The following is a 21675-nucleotide window of genomic DNA, read 5'->3' on the forward strand; positions in this document are numbered from 1 at the left end:
ACTCTGACTCGACGAACGAAATTAACTTGCCCCTATGCAGTCAATCATAACAAACTTTCCCGCACTGCAAAAGACTTATCAAATGGCTTAGTGTGTATTTCCGACTGCGTTCGGTTGTTGCCGCGAGTTATCATTCTTCTTGTGTAACCGTAGACAGAAGGTCTGAAGCACGTTGTTTTTTTAAACGCTATATGAATCCTAGAGACAAAATTGTGTGTGATTTCGATCTCCATTGCAACTTTGTGATTGCTGCGCATATTTCTAGGTTTCTTCTAAATCATCTATTGTATTTAAAATAAACTATACAACCTCACAATTACAGATTTGTTCTTCCGAATTCAGAGTTTGTCACTAACGCAGTTCTTTGACAGAGCTAATTTTTTTCGCACCCGTTTGTGAGTTACATAACCCTTAACGATAACGATAACGATATGAAATTTGCATGTGTAATTATTTGATACTGAAAATGTTTTAATTATTCAAATCTCAATAAAACTGGTTCGTCGAATTATGCAACTCTAGAACAGCATAATGATGCGTATTGATAAGTTTTGGGCATGTGTATATTATATATATATATATATACATGTTTTAACAGACGGAAAATAAGAAAGCCTGTCATTGCATGGTATCTTTCATCTGTTTCAACAGCTGGAATTATCTTTGTTAAGGAACTAAGGAAATGTACTTATTTCTTCCTTTCAGTGATGTCGAATCAATCTCTCCGCTTTTTTTATTTATATTTATTTGTGTGTGTGTCCATTACACATATTTCTGTGCGTATTAGAAAACACAGATATCTATAGCTTTTTTATGTATGTAATTATAGTTTCAGGTGAAATTTATAGTCCGAATACTTTTTCTGTTTGTCCATATTAAGGTTTGGAATATTTTCAGTAGCTTCAAATTATCCTAATGCACACAGTAAAGTTTATATACATACTGTATACTTTATATAGGGTGCGGCAGCGTTCATAGTAGGATATGAAAAGAAAACTATAAGGCAGTAATTGTAATTTATTTATTACCTCTTATGTGAATTAATAGTTAAAGGTATGTCATTTACTTACGTGTAAGCCATTGCCCATTGCGTGGATTACTTTTTGAATATGATGCCCCCTCTCCACAACACATTCATCTAGTCGGCGTTGGAAGCTTGCCATAACTCGGCGTAACGTATTCGGGACACTGCCGACGGCAGTTCGAATGCGATCCTTGAACTCAGGAATGGTGGCACAACGTGTTCGGAAAACTTCTTGCTTCAGGTGCCCCCGAAGTCGGCACATGAAAGATCAGGTGAGTGAGGCGGCTGGGAAATGTCACCAAAACTGGAAATTACTCTATCTGGAAATGTCTGTAGCAATGTTCCTTCCATCTGGAACTTTCCCATAACGTCCCAAATTGAAATGTTACCGAAATAGACGCTGGGTAGCAATAGCAAATTAGTTATTGTTGAAATAACATACAACAGCAAAGGCACGATGCTGTGCACTTCAACGACCAATATCACTGTCACACTAGAAAAGGCAGCTTATTGGTACACGAATGCGGCACGAGCTGGCACGCATTCATGCAATACATCATTGTGCTACGCAAGTCAAATTACACTATGAATGCGGCCGCACCCTATATATAATGTATATAGTATACATATTTTATATGTTTTACATACTGTATATGATATAATATTATGCATACTGTATACGTTATATATACTGTTTATGGTATACATACTCTATATGTTATACATACTGTACATGATACACTGTTATGGATACTGTATACGTTATATATATTGCATATGGTATACATACTCTATATATTATACATACTGTACATGATACACTGTTATGGATACTGTATACGTTATATATATTGCATATGGTATACATACTCTATATATTATACATACTGTACATGATACACTGTTATGGATACTGTATACGTTATATATATTGCATATGGTATACATACTCTATATATTATACATACTGTACATGATACACTGTTATGGATACTGTATACGTTATATATATTGCATATGGTATACATACTCTATATATTATACATACTGTATATGTTTAATGTTAAAATAGTTTTATAAGTGTTATGTTTAGTCTTGACAAACGTTGTTTATATTTTAGTAAAATCCTTTATCTCTTTTCTGTTTTAGGTGTGAGGGGTAACGAGGATGGGAAAAGCGATGCATTAGCAATGACAGATTTGGAAAAAACGTACGATCAGAACCGGGAATCTGTGTATTTTCCTGCACCATACGCAACAAGTCGCGTACCGGTTTTGCATCGAGACGAAGTTGGCATGGAGAGAGATGGGTGTCGGAGTCTACATCATCACAGTACTCGACAGAATGACCATTTGTATGACATACCTCAGCAAATGCGAGATGATATGGTAGGTTTTGCATGTACTGCGCATTAATTTTAATTTCTGCACCAAATTTTCACTTTTTCAAATGCTAATTCTTCTCACAAAATCTAATAATGTATAAAATTAAATATCAAAGGTGCTAAGTTCTTTTTTTCCGCTTTGAATCTCCAAAAGGAAAAATATTTTCCAAATGAACATTTCACTTACTTTTCAAAACATTAAGATTAGTTATGTTTGATCGAAAGTCACAGTTTTACTTTGTTAATTTGTTGTTCATTGAAAAAAAAAATCCATTTAATAATTCTAAAGTTCGTTTGGAGGAAATACATTATAGGTTAAATAAACAGGCTTTAGTGATTTTTAATACTGTTTTTGTGCTTTAAGAATTTAATTTCTGATATACAATATTGTTAGTTCCCATTGTAGGGTATGAAGTTATAATTCGATTTTCGAATGAATTTTATCGCGGGAATTTATCTTTATATTTCCCCCGTAATACAAAGCTTTAACTTTTCTGTGATTTACATATAGAATTTAATAAGGTTAACAGTAATGTAACTTTTAAATAGAGTTACACAAATTTCAATAATAAATAAAAATAAAAATACTGTAATGGAAAATGCTATTAAAATGTTTTTACAAAATACTATAAATAGCTATTTTTTATCAGAAACGAAAGAACATCAAGGTTTTATTTTTTAAAAAATAAGTGCTGTCTCGTAGTTTTGTTTTCGATTTGAAAAAATTTCTTAATATGCATATATATCTGAAATATATATCTATATCTATATCTATTTACCTATCTATCTCTCTATATAATTTACAATTTTATTTATATTGTACATCTAAATACTTTTTACTTCCATCAATTATATTCCTATATATTATTTAAATTCTATGCATTTAATATATATATATATATATATATACAGGGTGATTCTAAATTGTTTTTACCAATAAAGAGGGGTGATAGTACTCATTTAAATTAGCAATAATTACCATAGAATTACTATTAGAATTCCAACCTGATCTTAAATAGTGTCGGGAAAGCGAATGAACGAGACCAAAAGTTGCGCAATCAGTTTAGTGAAAAACTTACAGAGAGTGCACAAAACGGATAAAACCGAAACACCTCGTTCGAGTGTTAATTCGTGCTCAGACTTTGATGGCAAACACTCAAATGCACATTTTTGCGTCTTAAGGTCTCAATTTCACAAACGATTGCAGCGCTTAATTATCTAATCATGGCTGAATACTTTGATAACAAAGTATAAATTTTCCTCCTTCGCCATCTTCTATCCTGTCCTCCTGGACATACTGCACTGCGGTCATTCTACTTGAAGTACCCTTCTATAGGACACGAAGTTCTGACAGCCGGAACACAGCATGAACTTTTCATGGTTTCATGGTAATCTCGGCATACAACGGAAGTTGGAGTGGATAATATTCACCTCCTGATTAGATAATTAACTTATTTCAATCGTTTGCGAGGTTGAGACCTTGCGAACTAAAGACGTGCATTTGAGTGTTTGCCATCAGTGTCTAAGCACGAATTAACACTCGAACGCCAAGCTTTCAGTTTTGTGCACTCTCTGTGAGTTTTTAACTAAATTGATTGCGGAACTTTTGGTCTTGGTCATTCGCTCTTCCAACACTATTGTAAGAACAGGTTGAAATTCTAATAATCCTCTTTTCTGCATCTCAGGGTGGAATGCGACCCTATGTTCTATGGTAATTATTGCCCATATGGACATGGACAAGTACTGTAACCTCACTTAAATTGTAAAAGCAATTTAGAATCACCCTGTATATATATATATATATATATTTGTTGAGCAGGCAGGAGACAGACTTATGTCAGTCTGATATTGCAGATTAGTTCGCAGCAATAATTAATCATTTAACTTAAAATTTCATAATTTAAATTTATTTTTTAATTATCTTTCAATTTGCATTTTGCGAATAAAGAATGTTTGTTAAATTCAAATTATGTATATATATATATATATATATATATATATATATATATAATATATGTAGATATACTGCAACGAATTGACGATGGTTCTCTGCGTCCTATCTTGGGGATACGTTACTGCGTAATTAGAAAGAATACACTCGAAGGAGGGACATGTAGACAGATGTGGCAGAATTAAACATAATTCTTATTGCTAGACACGAACTGATTATCGAAAATAAATTTATCATTACACATGATCATGGGCGCATCACTCACCCAACAGTTTTATACACATTTTAGATAGCGGCTTAGTTAGCAGTTTCGACAAAGCAAAGAGAAGAGACCTGAAAGTAAAGTACTGAGTTATCCAATATGGAGGCTCATCAAGACAAGGTTTGGGTTTAGACTAGAAAGTTATCAGTTCTCGAAATTTTGATTTCAGGTTCCGAATCAGCTACGTCATCAGCTTTACGCAAGCCATGCCAGATGAGCTGATCTAGAAATGACGCATTCCAGACACGTTATTTGGGAAAATGATATGCAATGTAAAAATCTTAAATCCTAATTGTGTACCTCTTGTGACAACTTCAGATGTTGCTGTCGTCCAAATAAATCTAAAAACGTTTAGCCTGTCTCTGATGTACTCAATGCACATTTTAATGCACAAATGAATAAATGAGATTAAATTAAATTATATATTAGTTGCTAATTATATGGAAGCTAATGCCAAATCTCAGATCGTATTTATTCGTAGTGTACGTTAAATCATTTATAGCTATTTTGTTTCACTTAAAAATAACGTATGAGCACAAGGAACGAAATAATAATCAGTGAAATATGTATGTGTTATTAGGACTTCATAAAACACTTCACTTTAATTTATTGAGTGATTTTCAAGGTAATAAACTCCTAAGTAACAGCGGTTTCTCGCTTTGGCAAATAATTTTTAAGTATTTCTCCTTTCCCCCACTTTTATTCGCTGCTTTATTTAACAATATTTTGCTTTGTGCTAATTGAAACGAGTTTCAATTTCCAATTGCTAAGCATGTTTATATAGAATTATTTTATTAATTAATTTTTATTCTTTGTAACAGAGATGTTAATGAGTTCCTATTTAAAGGAAGTAAATGTTATTCTTTTCACTATTTAGCGAAGACACAGTTACCATATGCCATCAGATCAGGATGGGACGATTGAAATTCGAGATTACGGTAAGTACGGTCTTTACATCCGAAATCCGCTTTCAAACATCAAAGTGTTTCTATTGCAGGGCTGCTTAATTTTTTTTTCAGTCGCGACCCCTTTTTATCACTGAGATTTTTTTAGCCGCATAATACTTACAAAAATTTTCTGGAACCTTGTAAGCATTTCGCAAATCCGAAACACGTGTGAGTGAAACTGCCTATTTTTTACTTGTACTGTAATATACTTTTGCAGTTTTAGGTCATTAACTTTAATTTATAATTTTAAGACATGAAACAATGTAAAACTTTTAAATAAATAACAGACGAAATGACAGCATCATGTGCAAAGCAAGTACAATGAACGTTTATAGTATAAAAAGAATGAGTCGAACCGTTTCCGTTTTTTCTTTGTCTGTATGGTCTCATCTCTATATGTATTCAAATACATTGTGTAAAATTATTTGGCAAATGTAAAATTATTATAATAAGGTATTTCTCCCGCCTTCTTGGCATGCCTTCGTGGTGTGGTGGTCTGCACACTGGGTGTGCATTCCAGAGGTCCGCGGTTCGATTACCGGCAAAAGTGTTGCTAATTTTTCATCTTGCCTGCTTCCAAATATTCCTAATATTTCTACAAAGTTAAAGAAATACCAAAACTGCTAAACGTTTCGGAGACACCCTACTGAAGGTCCTGCGGCCACCACGGGGGTTGCGATCCACATTTTAAGAAACTCTGTTCTATTGTAATAGTTCTTTTCTAAAATAACAAATTAATAAGGAATAATAGGGATGATAGTTAGCTTCAGCTCTCTTACTTATTAATACAAGTTAGTAAGTAAGAGCGCTCTTTATTCGTTTACAAAAACGTTTTATTTTGTAATGTTATGTGAATAGTGTATTAATATTTCACGTTTCAAGAGTAAATTTGATTTATTGCAGATTAAAAAGAGATTACGCACCATTTTTCTGAGAACATTTTTGCTATATTTGATTTTAATTATGCTTGATCAATGATACCTCTTTATATTCTCAGAAGTGAATCATAAAACCTAATTTATACACAGACAACTAAAAGAAACTATTGATTAAATAAAAAGGATAGTGTACGTTTTATGTAAGTACGTTTTGCCTTTTAAATTATTAAAATGTTTCTTGAAATAAAAGATATTAAAGATAAATAAAAGATAGAAATAAGACCTGCAAATATTTAGGTGCATCTTCTGTTATCGGGCCGGATTCGGAAATGTAATATATTGTATGCATGTGCGTATATGTACATATGCTTACATGTATGTATCTATAGTTATTTCAACAACTACAAAAAATGTTAATTTTTCTCAAAATATAAATACATGTGAGTTCATTAGTGTGAAGTGTGACCGCATTAGGCACTCGGACTCTTTTGTGTTATTTTACTATTCTTTACGGTGGTACGCAAGAGAAAAATAGGTGGTACGCAAAGAAGCAAAGTATTTTTAACTATTAAATCAAAAAATTAAAACCCCAACATCCTGATTAAAGTTTTTCTCTAACACTCGTAAATTTCTGCGATCTGAGCTTTGTTCAAAAGTGGTGGTAGAAGTACTACTTTGTAGTGGTGGTACCAAAAGTTTTAAATTTTTATTTATATGGTATGCTTTAGTCAAAGGTTTGAGAACTGCTGTTCTAAGGTCTATAAATAAGCATTTTGAAAAGTCACATTGGAGTTGAATATATCGTCAGAACTTCCAAAGCGTTGGATCAAGACTGGACTTTTGCTATGTTCCTTTAAAATAATGTTTCTTAATATTGAAACTATCTTTATTTAGGTAATCTCTTTGCTTGAAAGATAACTTCCAGTGACCCTGTGAAGAATGTTAGAAATTTAAGTTTTATTCACATAGTAGGGAGAACTGGCTAGCATAAATAACAAACGCAGACATAGGATGTTGAGATATTTTTGCCATGCAGACTTGGGAGGAAAAAAGCCATTAGATTAAAACGTTTTTGAAATTTTTCTCATGTCTGAGTTATTTTATTTTGCCTTACGAAGATAAGAACTTGAAATTTGATAAACATTGATCCATAACATTTATGAAGAAATTACCATGCACTATGATGAATTTATTAGTTATTTTAAAGAAGTTTCAGCGGAGACTATAGTCTGTTACCTTAAAAACTGGCGGTTCAAGACCGTTGCCAGCCTCCCCGTTTGAGATCGTTACTCGTGACGTCATCATCGCACAGCGATAATTTTCTTCACGCCATCTGAGTTTGTAATTGAACTCAGCCTTGACTGGCGTACTTTGATGAGGCGAAAGAAGCTAAACGGAAGTGAAGTGGAAGAAAAAATTTAGATGACTCGAACTTGTTGTTGCTTCGTAGTTGTTGCTCTCATGGTTACGAGTTAAATCCGGCTGCAGAGAATAACCTTGAAGTTCTTGTTTTATACGGCATTTTCTGAAATCTTTAGTTTTGCTGTTTTTTTTTTTTTTTTTTTTTTTTTTTTTTTTTAAATAAGATATACATATAGATATTAAAAGAACTTATTATAAGAAATGTATATGTTTCACGGAACATTTGTTAGGAAATAGAATATGTAAGCATATTTCGCAGAAATTTGTAAAAAAATGTAATACCCTATAAATATATTTCATAAAAAAATAAAAAAATAAATAAAAAAAAATTCAGAAAAACCTTTTCAAGGATAAAAGGATCGGAATAATGCTTTAAGCAGAAAATCTTCGGCAATTGTTTTTAGTATTCGAAAGTAAAATAATTATTGTGATGGTATCGAAGGAAACTCATTTTAGTTTCTATTTTATTTAAAGAATGAAGAAAAATATTTCTTGAAATAACAATGGAAAATTACTTTTGCTGAAATGTCGTATTTGCACACACACACACACACCATTAAAAAAAAAGAAAAAAAAAAAAAAAAAGCAAACAAAATTCCAGCGCTCTCATTTGAAAGACATCATTATTCTAGCATTTATTTTCATATTTATTTATATTCGGAAACACCATTTTCTTATACAAGTACACATATGTATACTTCGTATATTTATAATCTTTTAAGAATCCTTAAATGAGTTCATTAAAATAAAAATTACAGCTTGCGATAAAATTACACATATGTTAAATATAAAGATTTTCATTTGTTGTGTGCCTATTTTCATGTCCTTTTGTTCAATGAAAAGTCAAAATTTTTTTATCATTTTGCATTTTTTAATTAATGTTTCTTTTCTCAATGAAAAGTTATTTTTTTTTATCACCCTTTAAATATATCTAGATCCCACCCATCTCAGAAAAAATCTTTATTTATGATTAAAAGAACCTTTCTTGAGTTAATTTCAAAGTATTAAAATTGTAAATTTATATACGTGCATTCGTTTCTTATCTTAAATGAGCAAATCCCAATAATTTATAATGGTTATATAATGAACCACATTATAAAACGATTAAATTACAGATTTCGGGCCAAAAATTAGATGTTTTTGTATATCATAAAATACTTAAGTTCGATATTTATGTATCAAGTTACTAAAATTTAATGAAAGAAATATGACATACATAACATTATTATAATTTTCATATTTCATTCATTAAGGACTTTGACGTAGTTAAAATTAAAAAAATTATTTTCTTAAAAAAAACCGTAAATTAACGGTAATCAAAACACATCATATTGAACTTTCCGTTGTTCTAAATTGAACTGCAATACGATCACTCGGAATGCACAAGTAAAGTGTTTTATATATCCAAAATCATTAGGGCCCGAGTTCGAATCCCGGAGAATGCATAGTGGTTTTGCGGTAAGGGAACACTCTAAATATATGGCGAGCCGAAAATTCTCTCGTGTGGTTTGGTGGTAGAGGTGAGGGGTGGGAAACCTTCCGACTACCCCTCGGGTTGCTTTCCCACAAAATTTGGGTGGAAGTGTAAGCTCTAGGGATTTAGATTCTCCTTGTGGCTTTAGTAACCATTCTTTGATGAAATTCGTGGAGCTGTTTTCGTGACCACAGGCAGTATCTGACTTATTTAAAGCCAGAATTAAGCTAGACTATGCCTTTGATCGATTTTTATTTGATGTCAATATTTCAATGAGAAAAATATGTTACTTACCAGCATACATAGAAACGTCTGAAAAACAGCGTGGATGTAAATCATTCTTATGATTAAGAACATCCTTATTTATGAAATCTTGCTAATCAGTGATATATTTGTGGAGTAGAAGTAGGTCAGAAATAAATCACTGTGCATTCTAGAGATAAGCTCTTCAATACGAGATAAGTTCTTCATGTCATGATGCGATAATTCCTAAATTATTAAAATTCTGTTATGTTTTATAAGGTATTTCCTCCTCCTTTCGAGCATGCCTTCGTGGTGAAATGGTCAGCACACTCAGCGCGTTTTCGAGAGGTCGAGGTTCGAGTCCCGGGGAGGACATTGCTCATTTTTCATAAGCCTGTTTTGAAGAAGAACGTAATGTCTCTAGGGTGGCCCTCGAACAGGGACTCTAATCTGGACCTCTCCGATCACGCTCCGAGTGTGCGAACTGTTACACCACGAAGGCATGCAGAAAGGAGGGAGAAAACAACCTCATGTACACCCCCTTTTAAAGGACAACTGGAGATTATGAGACCCAGTCTCCAAATCCTGGTGGTGTATAATCATTACCCGCCACTTTTTTTACTTCGGGCTCCACTGTAGAGACATTAGGATTCTTAGATGCACGAGGCATAAAATATAAGCAATGCCCTCTCCAGGATTCGAATTCTGCACCTCTGGAATAAGCGCCGAGTGTGCTAATCGTTACACCACGAACGCAAGCTAAAAGGAGGGAGAAACTACCTTAAAGCACTTTATCCCTCTTTAGCACATGTCTTCGCCGCATAATCAGAAGTAGGTCCGGCTACTGTCGAGAGGTATGGATTTCGTGTCCCTGCGAAGCATATTTCATTTTTCAAAACTCCACTTTCATTGTTCTGAGATAAATCGAATAATTCTACAACTTTAGCTGATAACAACATTCATTTAATTACATGATTTTTCTTTTTAAATTTAATTATAATCTGTACTGAAGAGCTCAATTATCAAACACTAACAAATCTTTGTTTTCAACATGGTAATATACGATTGCATGTAAAACAGTTGTATTTATCTCTTTCTTTAAACATTTCATTTCTTTACCACCCAAGCTGATTCACAAATGATTGAAATTTTACTAAGTGATAACTTATATCTGTTTACAGTCAACTGGCAACAATCAACAAATGCAAAACGTGCTATACAAAGCATGATTATACCAATTTAAATATGCGATTTATAATTTAATCAATTCCTTTTCTAGACGCTTTCACTCATGCTGATTCTCTTACTGATCATACAAGCTTTTGTTTTGCTAATTAATCAATTCATTTTATTTATTATTATTTTTTTTTAATTTCCAAAAATTTCACGTAATTGTTTATTTACTTGCACATTTACCATTTCAAACAGCCTTTGTTTAGATGAGAAAAATTTCGCGTGTGGAAGGTGAATGTATATTACTGATATAATCAATGCTAATTTATATCTTTATTAATTTAATTTTGAAACATAGATTTAATAAATATTGAAAAAGATGAAGGAAATTTCGGTGGTTATTAAATAAAAAATAGTATTGGAATTAGGCATAAGACCTAATTTGCATTTTTAATCGCCTTTGGGGATACATTGTACAATGCAGAGGATTTTACTTGTCATTTAAATAGCTTAATTTCTGAAGTTATCAAGCATCTCTTTCAAAATTATTCGAACTCGGGTAACACAAAAGCGCGGTACCTACAATACGCTCAATTTCACATTCCTTTCATTGTGCAGTCAAGGACAGGAGTTTAACTCTCAATGCGCAAATATTCATCCATATCGGATATGCAGGATAAATGATGAATTGCGGTAGGTCTGGTGGTGTCACTATCCTGCCGAAGCTATTATATAAGAATGCCGTCAAAATTGCTGAATCCTGCGGTAGCGTTTTAATTCGGGTTCTCTCTTATTCGATTAATTATAGGATGGTATGTTACGTGTTTTGGATATTCCATTTGGCAAGGATTTGCGACATAAGCATTGTAACATTTTAATAGCTGTTTCGGGACTGGAATTGTCAGATGTAGCAACTTTGTAAGGAGTTCCTTAGGTTAGAACATTAAGTACATGAATAAGGGCAAAATGTTTTGTTGTTAGTTGTGTTATGGCAGCCTTTTCCTGCATACAAAAGACGTTTCCTATCTTATTTTAAAACACATTATCCTCCAAACTTTAATAATATGCATTACATAAAAACCAATGTAATTATAAATATTTAAATACTTACAGCATATTTAAATATGAAAATAATCTAAAAATTCCAACTGGATTTATTCGTTAGTTTTTCTAATTCATGTGCACCAAAGAGCAATAGAAATGACTTAGAAATGTTGAAAATTACAGCAAGCAGTTTTGATGAGGATAGTTTACGTTTGAAACTAAAAAAACTACAGATAGCTTGTAATTTTTATATTGTTTATAAACAAGGGCTATAAAGTATAGTTCATTGAAAATGCGTGTTTAATCCCCTCGGACAACAATGGTTTTCCCTAGATGACCTGCCGCGCATGAGAGGAGTTCAACTGTATAACAGAGGCCCGCCAGCGGCTGAGCGGCAAAAGCCACTGAGTACTGGTAGTTTGTTCCGGGGTTCGAGTCTTAGCGAACGGCCTGGCTTCATGGGCGATTTCTTGGTTTTCCCCGAATGTAACGCCGATACGAGCCAGTTTCGCTTAAAAGGACCTCCAAGCGACATCTATCTCTTTCTGTGTAGTGCGTAAGGGCGGAGCATGTAATAAGTAAAAAAAAAATAATAATAACGGAAATCAGAGACGTTATTTGGCTGTAAATATGAAACTAGAAATTTAATTAGGATTTTCAACGCACAGGAGCAACTGAATATTTCGCATTCTTCCGTTAACTAAAATGCAATGGGGAACATCAAATTAGCCCCCTCGAAGGGTCGCCTGGGCAGCGTCATCTTAGCAGTATTATGTACCCCTAGGCAAACCACTGTGCTGCGGTCCTAATGATAACCATTCACAGAAATGAAATGTAAATGCATCACTATGGGGCTCCAAGAAAGAGACCAACGAACCCATGCATTAAGACGACCCTGCGTCCTGGGGTAAATGTGCACCTGCATGGAGGCGGTTTCCCCATACTCTGCTTTAAAACACTGGCGATCCCTTCTTGGTGACCAAAACATTGGGTAATATACCATTAATCTCAATGGGTTTTGACACGATGGGATGTAAATATTTTGTAATTACATCATAAATATGCATATAAATGTATATAATTTCTTTTTCTACAATACATTTGCCCTATGTATATGAAAAGAATACATTTTTAAACAACATTTCATTCTGAACGGAATTAAATGCTATACTTTTCACAGAGCAGTTTGTTCAGAACGGTTTAACTTGAATGAAATATTTTCACAAGTTTTCGTTACTTACATTAGAAAAAATATAAGGTAATTCGATTTTATTCGGTTAAGAATTACAAAATTTAAGATCATAGTTTATTGTAGTATTAATATTAAAATTATGCATTATTTCTTTTCTATTGATAGAGCTTTTTCCTAAAATACTTTCTCAAGTATAGCATGATATTTTAGCTTCTGAGGCATCTTTTAAATGGAAAAATATAAGTCAATTTATAATTAATGCTCTATTCGGTCCATTTCAAATTAGAGCACCTTTTATTTAAATAGCGAAATACTTTACATACTACTTAACTTTCTCTGAATATTTCTGAAAGGGAATAAAATAAGTATTTTTTCAATACTATTTAAAACTTCTAACTGAGTTATTATAAAATGTAAAGGAAATAAGTCTTTTAATTATACTTATCAGATTTTTTTACCTTTAATTTCAGCAATGCATATTCCAAAACTCTTCTTTATTACTTTCTTAAGCCTGCATGTCATAGAATTTTCTTTACTAAACCTTTTATCAGATTGCTTTCCAGTGCGAACAATACTTGCTTAAATAGTTTTATAACGTATTTGTCAACAGGATTTCAATTTATGTTTACAATTCAATGTTAAGGTTATATATTTAGATAATATTTATAATATATTTAAATAATATTTGTAATCATTAGGAATTTAGATACATTTAATAATTAGATTTCTTCACAGTAATTTTCACAGTTGTTTATGAATGAATAAATCCTTTATTTCAAATTCATTTATAAATAAATTAATAAATATTTACGTATTTTGTTAAACGCAGATACATGCTTTTTGCAAGCACATGCATAATTAATTTACACATACATATTTCATATTTTTCATTACCGGCATGTGCAAATCCTTAATTTCTGTGCATTCACTATATTGTTCAAGTAAATTAATTTACACTAATTTAACATGATGAGTTTAAAATGAGCAACAGTAAAGCCTCTAAAAAAATTTAAAAAATACATATTACAATGATATGTGGATGTGAAAAAAAATTATTTTATTTAAAACATTTTGGTATTTTGTCATATGCTTTTATTATAGTTAAATTATCTTCTAATTATACAGTACTGTTCTCAGGTTTTACTTAATTTTTTTCTCAGGATTTATGATTGACGCGTTAGAACTTTACTTAATTTATTCATATTTTAATGCACTATTTCCGTGTAATAATACGAACATAAATTATTTTCTTTTTTCTCGATACAGGATACAATGTAAGGCAATAAAAAGGGTTATATTTTGTTCTTACTAAGATCTGTTTAAAATCATACAAGGCATTTTTAGCTTTTCATCCCTTCAATTACTATTTCATTATTACGTCAGTTAGTATGCGAAATATATAGCTTTCTGTCTCTCAAGGAAAAGAAATACAGTTACTGTTTAGTTGAAATATATGATCATCAACGTATAACGTCTCGTATTACTTTGATAGGCCACCAGCGGTACAGGGGTAAAGCCCTTGAACACTGACACATCGGTCCGAGGTTCGAATCCCGCGAACGGGCTGGTTGCATGAGCGTTTTCGTGGTTTTACCCATGTGTAACGAATTAATACAAGCCAATTTTTCTTAGAAAGTCCTCCACGAAGGCATCCATCCCTTTCGTATAGTGGCTTAGGGTGGAACACGTAAAAAATAAAAATAAAAATAAATAATATTACTTTGGTAGCATAAACTAACTAGACGCTAAAAGACTATTTAAGGATTTAGCCGTAACTCTTAAGGTAACACAAAGTCAGAATAAAGCTGTAAAGACCCCTTTATTAACTCAAATTAAAATTCCCAGACGTCAACTACTCGTGCTTAGAAAACCAACACGTTGGGCTTAACTCAGAAAAGTAAAGATTAAATTAAAAATAAATGTATAGTTCGACCGCCTCATCCGCGACCATGAGCGCAAACACGCATGCTCCATTCGAACCGAATTATTCTCAAAATAGGGTGGAAGAATGGGGACATTCTTCCCCTCCAGCATAGCTCTTTTCGGAGAAGAGAAGACCTTTCCCGTCGCAGCAAGTAATACCGCCCCTTTTGGACGAGTCTGTGTGTTTTGGCTGAATGCCAACCAGGGTTGCGCTTCAGACGGCCGAACTATACTTAAGTATAGCCTAACAGCTTCACAAGTTACCTAACGCACAGGCTGCCTCTGACTCGTAAAAGTTGGCTTAAACAAGCTTAATGGCAAGAAGTGCCCAATAAATCAATATGAAAAAGTATTAATCCCTCTTAATACACGCGCGCTAACTCATTTACATTCTGCCAAGAAAGTGCCAGTGGAAAGGAAGAGCAATAGGAAACATTGCTTCAAAAAAATTTACTCTTAAGTATATTAATTAAATCCCTATAAACGATTATAAAGAAATTAAGTAAGTATTCATTATTCATTAACCTTGTGATTTAAAAAGAATATATTAACGTGCTTTATGTTAAGATGGAATATTCAGGCAAATCCTTCTTCAAAATGGGGCCAATCATTGCTTACTACCTTTTCCAGTCGAAATGCCTTTGTAGGAACCTACTAAATGTATGTATTGAGCTTCAGTCAAAATCAGAAACAAAAAGTATTCATAGGAGTATTCCATCTACAAACTAAAACGTAATAAAAAAATCCACTGAGAATTGCATATTTTAAATTAATACAAAGTATTTAAGTTTACAAGCACGCAAGTAAGATGATTTTCTTTCGCCTCAACGCTTTGTTCTCACGGACTACGTCCAAACATAATCCTTCTAGTTTCATGCTCTATTTAGACAATATTTCAACTGAGATGATGACGCCGCTATTCTCGCGATAAAACAGCGATACTTCACTGTTGGTACCTGGTACTCGTACTGGTAAATATGATGTTATGCCCAGAAAACTTTGACCTTCAATATAGAACTGTTTAGAATTAAACTGAGCACGTATAAATAATCATTCTCTAGTTTATATCAGATAATATCTAGCAGAAAATTGCTTAATTTCTGGGTCATCAAAACACTAGCATTGCCAATCCATGCTGTGTAAATACTGTTTGCACTTGTTTTCTAAAATTAACCTAATTTCTATTCCGGTACAATTTGACAAAAAAAAAAAGAAATATATAAAATATTAGGATAAAAATAGGTAATTAGTTAACGACAATTTATGAATTATCAAAACAATATATTTAATATTATTTCTGCATCGCAAACAATTCATTACTTAAGGAACACTTCACCCGCAATTTATTACTAAAATTCACATTTAGTCATGAAACAATTTTTAAGATGCCGAACATCTGAGAATTGCAGTAGAAATTTAAGGTGTGTAAATATTCATCGCCTCTATTCCGTTTAGTATTATACAAGCTTAATTTAATTAAAACAGATTCATATCGAATTACGCAGCTGAAAGCAAAGTTTTAGAAATTAAAAAAAGATAAAACTACTAAAGATTTCTGCTGGTCTAAACGGAAGGAGCGGTGACATAGACTCTAAGTTTATAATTAAATCTTGCAGAAGCAACCCACAACTCGTTCGCATCGAAGACCAAATTTAATTAAGGCACAAGTTCTTGGGCTTTGTTTCATCTTAGAAACTGTTTCAGGTTAAATAAGTTATTGAATTTCCACAAAAGGAAAGGTACAATGGGCAAATGCAAACTTATATTAATTTTGCTTTATATCCGGATGTTCATTTTAATAAGAGAGAAGAAGATTTAATGAATTGATACTGCTGACATTCCAATCAATTTAGTTCACATGGAAGGAGAAGTATTATATAATTATATTTTATTATTATTCTTTCTTTATTTTTTCATTAAGATGAACTGGTTTCTATTTATTGCCTTATGTATGTAAAATGCTGTATATTGAATTTTATGGAAAACTGCCAAAATCAAAACATGGAATAAGTACTAATAACGGAATACTAAAAAAAGGAAAAATAAATATTTTTTAATAAAATTATTAAATTAATGCAAAAGCAGATGAAAAGAATTCGAGATTTTGTCTCGAAGATCTTCAACTAAAAATGCTTCTTATCGTAATTTTTTAAATTCTGTTTTACTATTAGAGACATAGAAGCATATAGCTAGAGTAGTATTATGTCACAGTATGATATACGGTTGTTTAATACCCAAAGAAGGCAAAAAAAAAAATTACCAGAAAGTGTATGCTACGTGAAAGTTCAACTATAACTTTTTAATTCAGCAGAAACTTAAATTAAATATCAGTGCAGTTTGATAAAAAAATGTTCCGTTCCTGTTATACGAGATAATGTTTTTTCAGGTTACTGAAACTTATTTGGGCGTTTACTCTTGCGGTCAGGAAATGAAAATATTAGTTTTTAGCTGAAAGGAGTGTTAGCTCAGAAGTGCTATTAATTTCGTTTTGGCGTTATGCGTCGATTCACTTTCTGCGTTAGGTTAGGTTAGGTTATTTAATTATGCCAAAGTCTCGAGGGCTATCTGCCTAAGGGGAGGGCTGCCTTCGTGGAGGACATTTTAAGGCAAACTGGCTCGTGTACACGTTACACATGGGGAAAACTTCGAAAACATCCATCAGTCGGCAACCTCCGCTTTCTGCATTAATTCACTTTTCAAACTATTCCCACTAAATGCTACAGCCCTGTATTAAAGGCATTAAATAAGAAAGAATCGGCATAAATGTATGCATGTTTCTCGCACTGTGATAAAACAACAGTACCTAGAGCCATCAAATTTTGAATAACGTAATCCTCCACCGAATATGGGCGTTTGGAAGCCCTAATTTGGAACTCTGAATTTGTTTATTATCTATTTCATATTTTGTCAGACATTAAAGAATTTTTCATTAACAAACAGAACGATTTCAAAGAGAGGAATGGCAACAGTCTACGGGGGAAAAATTATCTCCAGCGCGCGAGGTTGTGTGTCGGAAATTATGAAGATATGCTCATTTTAAAATTATTTTTCGATATTACTGTTAAATTGATTTTTACGGGTTAAGTGCGAGGAACATGATATTTAACAGATAAAGGTAACACACAAAACGTTAAAAATACCCTTTTCGGGGTAATGTAAAATCTGAAAGCTTTCAGATTTAAAAAAAAAAAAAAAATTCACAAACAAAAACAATATTTTTTTTGTAGGAAATACCATCACCTGTGTTAATATGTTACGTTATTTGATTACAGGTTATTAACGTTTTCTGCAAAACTAATTATGTATTTACATATATCAAAATCTTATAAGGTATTTTCTGCCTCCTTTCCGCACGTAACTGGAAGCATACGCGACTATTCGGGAGGTCCAGAATTCGACATTGCTCATTTTTCACGTCTCCAGCATCAAAACCTATAGTGATTCTGCAGTGGTGCTCGAACTGAAAGGTGATGGACAATAGTTCGTCACCGCCACGATCTCAACCCTAGTCGCTTTTTCAAAGAAGAGTGTATAAGTTTTTTTTTTTTTCCCTCTCCCTCCTTTCTGCATGCTTTCTTGGTGTAACTGGAAGTACAGTGGACGCGTATTAGGAGATCTGGAGTTCGAATACCGGCAAAGGCAGTGCATATTTTTCGCGCCTCCAGCATCTAAAACCGTTTTAACTCTACAGTCTTCTAAAACACAATAGCAGATATATTTACCTTAAATTAGAAAAGAAAACTGGATATGAAAATACAAAAAGATTTAATGCTTAATTTCAATTACTTCGTAATATACACTGTCGCCTATTAACAAAAAATGTAATGATAAATAAATAAATAAATGAAAGCTTTCAGATTTTATATTACGCCCAAAATGGTATTTTTTTCAGTTCTGTTTTAGATACATATGCGTTTCAAGCTCTTTCGGATAAGTTGATGTCCAAAACTGTTTTAGATACATATACGTTTCAAGATCATTTGGGCTAACGCCACACTTGGCTAAAAATATTTAAACGCAGCATATCTTGAGAATTTTCTATAGACAGTCTCATACGCTGGCGATAGCAATATTTTATCGCTTACTGTGTTGTCACTGTTTGCTTTGAAACTGATGAGAGTTTTAGAAAACATGAAAGAGACAATAGCATAGTTACAAATTCGGGCTTCCAAGTACCCATGCTCGGGTGGAGGACTATGTTATTAAAAATTTCATAACTTGAGGTACCGTCGTTTTTTCACAGTTCGACGAACATAGATACATTCGTGTAGATTCTTTATTATTTAGGTTCTTACATGTAAGAGGAACTGCAGGACTGCACGATATCGATATCAACACACACACACACAGGACTCTCCGAGAATTTAAATTCTTGCATTAAAAGAAGGAGACTTGTTTCTGCAAGTTTGTTGATCAACAACCTTACTTAAAGTATCAGAGCCCGTTGCTAGGGCATGTAAAGATATGTTAGGTGGTCATATTCTGCATGAAAGTATGACGTCTCATGTTCCGGCTGATTTACATGTACATATAGCAAAAATTTTATTCATTTTTTATTCTTTTAGTTTACTGTTGGCTTTTATATATTTTTGGACATTTTTATATAAAACTCAATTGCAATAAAGGAATTTCATTTTTATATATCACGTGCTTGGATTTGCAACCATAGTTTTGAGCACAATTATATATACATATTAAAAAAGTGGAAAGGAAATTTATTTTTACGACTTAAAAATAATCTTAATGCTAAGAGGTACTACATCCAAAATTACCGTTAATATTAAAAATAAGTAAAAGCTTAGGAAAAAATTAATTAGAGAGTGCTTGATAAATTCAAGAGTTACCAAATCTCTTGAAGATATGTCGAACTTCAAAGAAGCAAAAGAAGACTGTAACACCGAAGTAAACTGTAGCATTTTTGTTTTGTTTCTCAAAAGATTCAGCAATTATTCAGTACATACTCAAATTTTTTCTCATAAATTTAAGCTTTTAAAGTAACAATACTCAATAATAAAAAAAACTACATAGGTCATCAAATTCTGAAAATGAAAATTATTGCTTAATGTGTAGATAAATAGCTATACGATGGTATCTAGTTATAATAGTTTCGTTTATTATGCAGCTGGCCCACCAGTAGCAGAGCGGTAAAGTCACTTAACAGTGGTTGTTTGATCCGGAGTTGAGTCTGAACGAAAAGCGACTACATAGAAAAGCTGGCTAAATAAAAATTTTCATGTTTTTTTTTTTTTTTTTTTTTTTTTTTTTTTTTTTTTTTTTAATATAATAACCTGTACACTAGCCGGTTTCGTTCGGATAGTCCTCCACCAAAGCATCCCTCCCTTTAAGCAGATAGCGATCGAGTGCTTTCCCATAATGCATGTGAAAATATTTTCAGAACGGTTTTTATAACATAACACCTCTATAAGGGGTGCAGTTGTTTTCAGAGTCATAGTTAGAAGGTAATTAGTTCCTGATTTTTCTAAATCTTCCCAAAGGAGAAGAATTTTCCATGTAACGCCTACTATTCTTATCATAAATATTCTTCTTAGAAATGTACTATTACAAATCTGTAAACAAGAGAGAAAATTTGTAATTTGAAATTCATTGAAATAATATGTAGGAACTGTGACTTTAAATATAAAAATTAATTTGACTTTTATTATTTTAGATACAAATAAATCCCACCATTTACAAAGCATAACTGAAGAAGGACTCGCCTGTGATATTGATGGCTTTCTACTGCATGAGAAATTATCCATGGGAAATATGTGGACTCCAAATCACAGGTGAAAATTAGCTTAAAATAATGAATATTAGAATAATTCTAGACTATGCAATCTAAAAATCAAATCATCTTTTTTCGATCTTGCATTAATTGTTAGGTTACAATATAATTTTATAATGAATTAGTGATTATGGTCTATCCTACTATTATAGAACAATTCTATAGAAATATTTTTAAAAAATATTTTGAGTTTAATAATGTGTAAAATGTGTTTTATTCGTAAGGTTAACAACAAATATTTTTATAGCTTGACAGTATATTTATATACAATATTTTAAAGCTTAATTATTCAACATAAACACTTTGTATAAGGCATACATTCACTATTTTTTCTGAGTAAACTGGGGAAAAATATTTCTTAATTTGTATAAAAGTCGTACCTTAGAGATATTTAATTCATGGAACAAATAATGAAATTTGTACCCAGCTTCTAGATTCACTTTTATGAATTTAAAATGTTATTAGTCCTTTACGAATTCACTTCAAATTTTATAATTTAATAAAGATACACCTCTAAATTAAATCGAGTTAAATATAATAATATTTATGCGCAAATATTTAAAGATATGTATTTCGCTTGTGTTGCATTCAACTTAAATAACTAGCTCCAATGAAAACAAATTTAACGCTCTTCCAGCGATGTGTTCAAATTGTAAATTTCATTATGAAATATAACGTAGCATTACATTTCAGTAAAATTGAAGAATTTTTCAAATATACATTTATTCCAATATTGTTACCTTTCGAAAGGTTAAATTTTAGCAAACTTCATTCATCTCTCTATTAATTTCAGTAAGATTCTTCACTTTAAAGATAATGTAATTAAATGCCCATCTAGAGAACTTCAACAGCAGCTTACAAATTACAGTATTCATCTAAATGTGAATTCTTGAAAAGCCTTGAGTTTTTCTTGTATAATGAATTATAAACTTGTGTATCGATTCCAAGTAAAGAATAATAGTGTTAAAAGCAC

The 21675-nt window shown here is 32.2% G+C and overlaps 1 protein-coding gene across 1 annotated transcript in view; it reads left to right on the forward strand.

The window, feature by feature from the left end:
* The window catches only part of LOC118193455 (cell adhesion molecule Dscam1-like), an 809657-nt gene that overhangs the window by 760100 nt on the left and 27882 nt on the right, over positions 1–21675 (forward strand). The window contains exons 24-26 of the mRNA XM_085823336.1: positions 2174–2412; positions 5499–5559; positions 20586–20703. Coding sequence (XP_085679462.1) covers positions 2174–2412; positions 5499–5559; positions 20586–20703 — 418 coding nt within the window. The remainder of the gene's footprint in view (positions 1–2173; positions 2413–5498; positions 5560–20585; positions 20704–21675) is intronic.

This window comes from Stegodyphus dumicola, chromosome 9 (genome assembly GCF_044657685.1).
Source record: "Stegodyphus dumicola isolate Sdum_Otavi_A_Nest chromosome 9, ASM4465768v1".
Taxonomy (NCBI): domain Eukaryota; kingdom Metazoa; phylum Arthropoda; class Arachnida; order Araneae; family Eresidae; genus Stegodyphus; species Stegodyphus dumicola.